General features: G+C 41.5%; 1 protein-coding gene across 1 annotated transcript; it reads left to right on the top strand.

Moving 5' to 3' along the window:
- The first annotated feature begins 273 nt into the window (after positions 1-273).
- On the top strand, positions 274-7,423 carry MESD (mesoderm development LRP chaperone). The gene is made up of 3 exons (XM_071754377.1): positions 274-539; positions 4,818-5,050; positions 5,729-7,423. The coding sequence occupies exons 1-3, from the start codon at positions 375-377 to the stop codon at positions 5,991-5,993; spliced, it is 663 nt and encodes a 220-aa protein (XP_071610478.1). The 5' UTR covers positions 274-374; the 3' UTR covers positions 5,994-7,423.
- Positions 7,424-9,142: the final 1,719 nt, after the last annotated feature.

Below are 9,142 nucleotides of genomic sequence, written 5' to 3'. Positions count from 1 at the left end.
GGACTACACCCAGAACAAGCCCGAGGGCAGCGGGCCGGGGCTGGGCCGGAGCTCCCCGAGGCGGCCGTTCCTATGGTGACCGCGACTCACAGGCCGGGGCTGCCCGCACCCCCGGGATCCTCCCCACACCCCGGCCATGCTGCGGGACATCCCCTCAAACCGGAGCACGCGTTCAGCGGCCGTGAAGAAAACTTGACCTCCCTCTTCCACCCGAGTCCCTGCCCCCGGTGACGCCCTCCCCCCAGCCGCTCTCGCTGCTCTTCTCGCCCCTTCTCCCTTTCCAGCTCCTCCTCCCATCCGGCCCGAGCTGCCGCTGCCCCCGCCCCTTCAAGCAGCCGGTGCCGCCTTCCCGCCGCAGCGAGGTCTGGGAGAAGATGGCGGCGGCCGCAGGTTGGGCCGTGCTGGGCCTGGCGCTGTGGCTGTGCGCGGCAGCCGGGGCCGCCGAGACGGAGGGAAAGCAGCGGGCAGGGCCGCCGAAGAAGAAGGACATTCGGGACTACAACGACGCGGACATGGCCCGGTTGCTGGAGCAGTGGGAGGTGCGGGGAGGGTCCGGGGACCCGCCGCGGGGCTGCGCTGCCCGGAGTCCCACGAGTGGACTCCCACGGCCGGCGCGGGGAGCGGGGGATCCGCGGGCTGCGGTCCCGGGTCGGGGCAGCCCTGCCGGCACCGCTGCCGAGGTGGGGCGGGGGGTTTGGTGCCCACGGGCAGGGCCGTCCCTGCTCCGGGCCTTGCTGTCGCCCTGGCCTGGCATGGGCGGGAGGGATCCCGAGGCGCTGGGGCGGCAGGTGCTGGATTCCTTCCGCTGAGGCTCCCTGTTCGAGTCGGGGCTGGCTACAAAACGAGGTGAGTGGGCAAGGAAGGGGCTCCCTGGGAAGGTGCCCTCAGCCCGGTGCCCACAGCCTGCCCTGCAGCCCTGTTCCCTTCCTCCCAGTGCCCGAGCCCCAGACACAGCCTGTTGGTGCCTGCTAACAGCCTGTTTGCACCTAAATATCTGCTGGTTTAGGTTATAAAGAGTTACACGTGTTTCGACCAAAGGATGGATAATACTATGAAGGAGAAAAACTCATGTCCCCTTTGCAGAGTAGATACATAGTTGAGTTTTTTTGGTTTGGTGTTTTCATCTCTGCTTTACTCATGGTAAAAACTTCTCCCAATTCCAGCTTACTCTTGCCCCCCTGCACCCCCATCAGCCTGCTTTGCTCTTCCTATAAATTCCTTTGACAGGACCCCATCATTCTTTTCCACGTTGTTGTTATGGCTCTGTTCAGCTCTTTGCACTGTTTTTGTCTTCCATCATATTCTGATAAATGCCAGTGCACTCATCAGTGTCTTTTAATCTTTCCCGTGAGGCTGTTCCCCAGAATGTGTTACACCAAAGCTGGAGAAAATTTTAGAATTAAAACTTATATCTCCTGTAGCACCAGTTACAGCTGTAAGTCAAGGTGGAAAAGTAGCTTTTGTACGTTCTATAGACATAAGGTAACTTTTGTGGGAAGGATGTCTGCCTCGGGTCTGCTTGGGAAGTTGTTGACTTGTTCATCCCATAGACTGTGGATCTTCCTTTAGGTAGATTCTTAGAAAATTGAGTTAAAATTTTTAATAAAATTAGGTAAAAAGCTCAAAATTCACCTTTCTCTTAGTAGTATCAGTTAAGGACTAGATAGTCCTAGCTGCTAAAACAGTCAGGGGCTGAATGACAGTATTGTCAAGTTTAAGCCAAATTTGGCATGGTTGGAAAAAGTCTTAGAATATCTCTGAGTTTGTGAATTAGATGCCTGGATGAAAGGGAGACTCTGGTTGCTCCTTGACTCTTTTGCTGTATATTCAGTTCCAGCCACGTGGCAAGCAGGGTTAGGAAGCTGTTCAGGGTTTTTCCTTTTTAGCTGGAGCAGGTCTCTGGTCGGTTCCCCATGTGCTCCACGAATGCTTGGAGCCCTGTTGCATGCAGAAGTGGCTGGGGATCTGGGGCTGGCTGCTCGGGGTGGCATTGCCACACTGAGGAAATGAACACACAGCCAGAGCTCTGGAAGAAAAAGGTTACTGAAGGAGGAGCTCAACAATTAGCAGTTGTTTGGTCTTCGGGATGGTCAGCTGTATGGCATTTTGCCTGCTGGTAGTCAAGGAAGATGAAAGACTTGAGGGGGTGGTGGCTGGAGGATAGAGAAGGAGAAAGGGCATGAGTGGACTTGGTGGGGTGGGATGAGAAACAAAGGGGCCATTATGTATTGGGATGAGAGCAGGAATTATGCTCAGGGCTGAGGGGCACAGATCTGTACAGAATCAAGTGTCATGACTTTCAACTGAGTGAGGTGACTCCTAATATTTTATCTTTCTCCAGCAGTTAGTCTAAAAGCATTGGAGGATGGTGGATACCATCCTTGGGGTCAGCCACAAGCCAGGTTGAGCCTGGAGCTCCAGCAGTGTTCCCAGAACTCTCTGTTGGGACCCTCCTGCTGCCCTTTGCACTGTGCTGGTACAACCATGAATGTGACTGCCTGGTGAACTGGGAGAGCAATCTAGTGGGAAAATGAGTATGGGGAGTGGAGAAAAGAGAGCGTGGTTGCTTCAGCCACCTAGTTGCACAACTACAGCTTGAAGGAAGCTACCTAGGGATTTCCCTTGTAGATAGGGACTCTCCAGCTGCCTTGAGTCCAGAACAGCTGGAAACGGAACTGACAATTTGGTCCAGAGGTCCTTCCATTACTCAGATGTCATGTTCTTTGGAATGATTAATTGTTGTTACAAGCTCAGGGTCTCTCAGGCTTGACTCTGAGCTAAAATTACTGAATAAACAAAAGAAATTAGGTGACATGTTGCTAATATTTTAAAAAAAATAGAATTCCAACGGTTGATGAGGAGTGCATTAAAATGGGAGCTAAAGGGGGGAGAAAAAAAGGATTATATAGTTATTACCATGTTTTACCTCGTGCTTTCCCTCTGCAGCCTCGTGTTACTGTTTAAATTAATGATCTGCTAAACATGTCAGAGCAAAAGCTTACACTTCCAGCCTTTTACTTGATAGATGGCTTTATTAATACAGAACTGCATGATAGTTTGTACACCATCGAGAAAAGTGTTCTGTAGGAGAGCTTTTGACTGCTTCTTATAATATTTCTATTAAGACTGTAACAATATAACTTTATGAGCACTTAGTTGAATAGTTAAGGGAAAAATAGGCAGTGTATGTTAGTAGGGTGTGTTGTTGCTAAAACGAAGTCAATTTCCATATAGTGTAAGGAGTTTTAGAAACATTGTTTCTGATTTTCCCTTTCAAAACTTTGAAATAATCTGGTTTTGCACTGGCTATACCAATCATTTAAGTCACATAACATTACTGCCATGTATTCTCATATTATCATGTATTGTCACTGTATTTTATGAGCATTTTCAGGCTTCCTGTAAGATAATTATTGTGCCCACTTAGTGAGGGCTCAGGGGCTTTCCTGGCTCCTTAGCTCTCAGTTGACATAATGTGGAATTTTCAAAGGCACCTGAACTACTTGAAAAGCATGATTCAGACTTCAAAATTGAAAAAGGTTTGTAAGTAGTAAGGAAAGAAAGCATAAAATTTAAGGCTTCTAAATTTTTTATTCTGTGTTAGCTGCATTTTAAACTCTCTTGTCAAAAAGACAGTAAGCTACATAATTGAAATGGGCAAAGAACATATAAAACATTAACTAAAAGTGAATGGAATACTCCCTGTCATGGGATGTTGTATGAGGAGGATGTTGTGTTTGTATTTACACACATGTGGGTATGAGAAAGTACTGCACGCTTGGGAGCTGAGCTTGAGCTGTAGATCTGACTTTTGAGGCTTCTGAGGGGAGCATCTTTAGATACTGCTGCAGTTTATTTTCCTGATGAAGTGCTGCATATTTTCACTAAATACTTAAAACAACACCTAAATTATTTGCCTTAATTCCTTTTGATTTACTGGCACCTGAGTGGATGCCAGCATAAGGCTTCTTGAGGTTTTCTGTTCTTTTTTTTACTTTTTAATTCTGTGATACCAATACTATTTAAGAAATCAAATTCTGGCTCAGTCTAAGCTGTCAATATATTCACTACTCTCTGTTTGGAGCTGCTTTAAGGGGCAGCCATTTGAACTATGCCTTTCTAAATATTTAAATGCCTGTCAAGGTCATCGGAGGCATCAAGAGGTTTTTTTTCTTTTTTCTAAGAGTTTCTTAGAGTTGGTGATTATGCTGTCAGACTCTGACCTGCATCTGTGCATTAGAAAAAGTCGTTAAACCTTCAATAAAAGTTTTCCTGTGGGATGAGCATTGAATTCTGGTAATTTTATTTCTTTAAAGAAAAAGTAAGGAAAATTAAATTCTCAAGTGATGGCGTAATTCCCAGAAGCAAGCTTTAACCTCTGAAAACAATATGCAAATGAAAGATGTTTTTATTTCTGTGTCTATGAGGCTTTTTAATGGAACTTTGTCTGTTCATCTTGCGTGCTTAACACTTTTTTTTTTTCAGTTTCACAGAAGTTTATTGTTTTATGAAGTACCCAAGTGGTGGTGTATTGAATTAGTCTTGAGGCTGAAATATTTCTCAGTACATGATAAAATGAGATTCTACCTATCAGTATGAAAATGTTTATCATCTTGAGGGGAGAATTATAAATTTAAGAAGGACTTCTGATCAAGTATCCTGAAACAAAATGTAGCTACTTCTTTTGTTTTGACAGTCTCCATCACTAAACAAAAAAATACCAAAGCAGAGATACTCTTTAAACAATGGGAAGTTTAAAAAAAGAACAGCTTTGTGAAACAGTTCAGTTTAAAGCCTCCCTTTTCTTTTCAAAACAGAAAGATGATGACATTGAAGAGGGGGATCTTCCTGAACACAAGAGGCCTCCAGCACCCATAGATTTCTCAAAAATTGATCCAGGAAAGCCTGAAAGTATTCTGAAGTTGACAAAAAAGGGAAAGACTTTGATGATGTTTGTCACAGTGTCAGGAAATCCCACAGAAAAGGAAACAGAAGAAATTACTAGCTTGTGGCAGGGTAGTCTCTTCAATGCAAACTATGATGTTCAAAGGTAAGCTGTTCTACATACATAAGGATAAAGTCCTTGTTCATCCTGTGCCCTTCCCCACCTCCATCATCCATTTCTTTGTTTCTGGTTAACTTTATATGCCATTTTGTTTTAAAGTCACACTCTAAAAATTCTGGTGTGGTGCACACATCTTTTTACTTGTGATGTATATATGTAGTATAGTTTCTTTTTATCTCTGCATTTCAGCTGTTTATCAGTTCTAGCTGCATTAGTTTGCTTTTATGTGCTTGATGGAAAACATCACACTTGGAAGAGTTCTCACCAGAAAAGGCTTTTTGTTCCCCCTGGCTAAAAAATGTGATTTTTTATCTCAGAGAGAGAGGATCATTTTGAAACAGAGGAATGTTGCACTCCTGGTATAAGGTTAGGAAGGGCTGGAATAAGTGTATAAAGCAAATCTAATGCCCATTAGTGGATTTATATAGGGCCAAATTAGTTCTGAAGGTTTCTTCATATTCTTACTCCCTGTTATTTGTAAAATTAATACATATTACTACTACTTGTGCTAGACAGCTGTTTTCTTGCCCCCATCCCAAGGCAACAACAATACCAATTTCTTGCTCTTAAATATATTTATCCCTCAGTTCTGGAGATGCTCTGGATTAAGATAAATGCTGTAGCCCTTGAAAGGTGTGGAGCTAACTGAAATCTTTCCTCTAGGTTTATTGTGGGCTCCAATCGTGCCATCTTTATGCTACGTGATGGTGGTTATGCCTGGGAGATCAAGGACTTTCTGATAAATCAAGAAAGGTGTGCAGATGTTACTCTTGAAGGTCAGGTTTATCCTGGCAAAGGAGCAGAAGAAAGTGAGAAATCGAAAAACAAAACCAAACCTGAAAAAGCAAAGAAGAAAAAAGATGCAGACAAGAAATCTCAGAGCATGAAAGAGGACAACCGAGCAACCAAACAGAAAGAGGATCTATGATGGACCCATTAACCAGACTGAATATTGCTCTGCTCTTCCCTGAAGGGGAACTAAATTTCCATACAATTCCTGGCTTACTGGGGGGTGGGGAAGGAGGGAAGCAGAGATTACTGCGGTTAAAAGACTCCTATGTTGAAATTCACCAGTTTGCTTATTAATGTTGGTCATTTGTTTAGTTACAGGGAAGGTAATGTTTAATATACCAGCAGACTACTTTAGTTTGTAATTTTGAATGCTTTTGGTATTGTTTAAAATTAATGTACAAATCTGTGTGTCTAACACAGCAAACTTTAGTGGAAAAGAAGAAATACAGTCTCAGAATACACTGATGTTCATCTGTAGCAGCCACATCCATCTTGAGTGTGCAAGTTGGTCATTAATTCATAGCTGATGCTAAGTAGCCAAGTACAGTGCTAAAAGATTGTCTTGAGAGCCAGTTTGCTTGACTCAGTTGGCAAAAACTTCTGAAACTGCAAATAGTGTTACAGCAGCCAAAGTTGCCTGACATTACAGGGTTTAGGACATGTCTGGTTAGACTGCCTGTTTCTTTAAAATGAATAAAACCCTTCTGTCTATCTGCAGAAATCCATGGAAGTGCTTAGGAGCAGGGTAGGAGGTACATACATATTTGGCTAATGCACTCCAGATCAGTGGAGAGAGGGATTCTGTACTCAGCAGAAGTGATGCTGGAATGTTAATGGACTTGCAGTACCTGCACGGGGAGTGTTGGTGTGGAAAGGAAAAGTCAAATTCGTGGCATTCAGGTTGCTATTGCTGCCAAAGACCTTTGCCTATGGAAGCAGATACTGTGTAAGCCCCACTATGTAGACAGTTAGCTAAGAGGAGTAGCTTTAACTCTGAAATTTATTTCTTTTTCTAGCTTATGGGTTTGTTTAAATCTTTGAAAAAGCACTAGGTACAGTACAGAGTTAAACTTAGAGTTGAACATATCACTTACTGATGTTTAATAACCAGATTGTATTTTTTTGGGTACAGATCCCCGTCTGATATGGTTGATTGTAAATGAACATTTGACTTAAATACTGAAAAGTTTGATGTGTGGGAACAAATTTAATTTTTCCTTAAAATACTTTGTATAACTGGGAAGGTTTTATTATTATTTAGATTGCATTCAGTCAAATGCATTTCTTAGAATTGTTTCCCATCTGCCTTACTATGTAAATGGACTAAAGGCACCTTGTATGTATGGTCCACATCATTTTCTAGAAGATGAGCACAGTATTAACTGTCTTCATCCAATGCTACTAAGATGTTACTTTGACTCTTTATTTAAGGTGCTAAAATCCAAATGCTTTGGATAAAAGGTCCTAATTGAACCATAATGGTTGCTCTTGTGGAATACTTCAGTATCAAAAGTGGGAAAGTGTGACTTACAGAGTGCTTGTTCTGAAATAAAAGATGTTGCTAAACTTACTGTTTCACTGAGTAGTAAAAGCTTTTAAAATATTATTCATTAGTTAAGATATTTGGGAGACAGAGTGACTTATCTTTGGTTCCTGTGCAGAAGGACTTAATGATTATGATGAAGGTTTCAGGTGATTGTTCTTACTTAGTTATATTTGTATGAAATTAGGTGCAAAGAAAGCTTTCCACACACACTTCATTAAACAGGTCTTTGCCTGTTCTAGGTGGAAGAATGAAAATCAGGTATTTCTTCAGGTTAGGTGAAAAAATTAATTCTTCATTCTACCACTACATTCTACTATTAATCCAAATGTAGCAGAGCTGAAAAGGGTCTCTCTCGTTATTTGGGTATCAGAATAGTTGCTTGTTAATAATAACCAAATTATTTGGGGAGGTGTCAGTCCATTTCTTCATAACTAACAACATCATTTGGGCAAGGGTTCTGAGCTAGCACCTCTCTTTTAAAAAAATACAGCTTCTCAAGAGTAGAGGCCACATGAAACTATGACTATGAAATACCAATCATAGAAATGATTGAGAGTCAAATACCATCACAGAGATGACAGTTCAGATTTATGACCAGAAATATGTGCAAAAGCAGTTTTCTCAATGTTTCTACTTTTTTTTATCAAACTGGGTGCTTTCTGAGCTCAACAATTGAGCAATGCAAACCAGTACACAAATAATAAAAAAGCAAATTAGCCAGGAAGGAAGAACAGTAACTACACTCTAGCTATAGTCCAACTTCAGACAATGGATACTTATTTTAGTCACTACTAAATCTACATTTACAGTAGGCTGGGCTTTTTACCTAGATAGTTAGGAGTGTACCACATACTTAAAGCATTTGGAGTTTGTTCTTTTACTTTTTGACATGAAGGTTGCTTTTTAAATTCAAAATACTGCCTTCATGTAGTTTTTATATGTTCCATTTTTCTTTTCCCTTTTCCATGCTTTACATTCAACGAATAATTAGATATGTTAGTAAGTAGGACGTGGCATATGTGTCTTCACCAGTCCATCTTCCTCTGATATCACAGTTTATAACTCCACTCCAAAACAACTTAAGTTCCCTTTTAAAACTGATAAGTCCTTGATACTAGCACTTGTTCTGGTGCAGGGTTACGTAAGCAGATATTATTTTGTAATGATTTAAGAGACCTAAAAAAAAAAATAATTATATATATATATATAAAGATATAGATATAAATCTTTTAAAAGTTCCTTAAGGTCATTAATACTCTGCAAGTACCCCAAGAGATGTTGGGTTCTGCTTTGTAGGTGTTGTGCATTTGAGTCTCATCAGCCTCTGAGTAAGATTTTTGGCTCTGCACATGGACAGTTCACATACAGCCTTTAAAAGTAATTTCATCAAGTAGCATGGTGATTACAGCTCTTATTATGTCCTTATTTTTTTAGTGTTACACAGAGGTACGTGGAAAAACGCCTGCATTTATGAGAGCTAAACTTCTGCTGCCTTTCTCCACACAGTTAAGTGGTTTTCTCTGTTCTAGTGCCAGAATTAAGTTTTCTAAGTTATCATTATGTTTTTAACCCTCAGAAAATGCAGTTTGTCTGTGAAACTACTCAAGATGTGGGTGCACTTTGTGAAAAATTTCCAATGGACAATTAACTTTCTGTGTAATAAAATACTGAAATTAATATCTTGAATTTTTTTTTTATAATCTTAGTTTTTACTCTGTGCCTTATCTATTTTACTGAAG

Source organism: Heliangelus exortis, chromosome 11, assembly GCF_036169615.1.
Source record: "Heliangelus exortis chromosome 11, bHelExo1.hap1, whole genome shotgun sequence".
Lineage (NCBI taxonomy): Eukaryota > Metazoa > Chordata > Aves > Apodiformes > Trochilidae > Heliangelus > Heliangelus exortis.
This window is presented reverse-complemented; position numbering and strand designations above follow the sequence as displayed.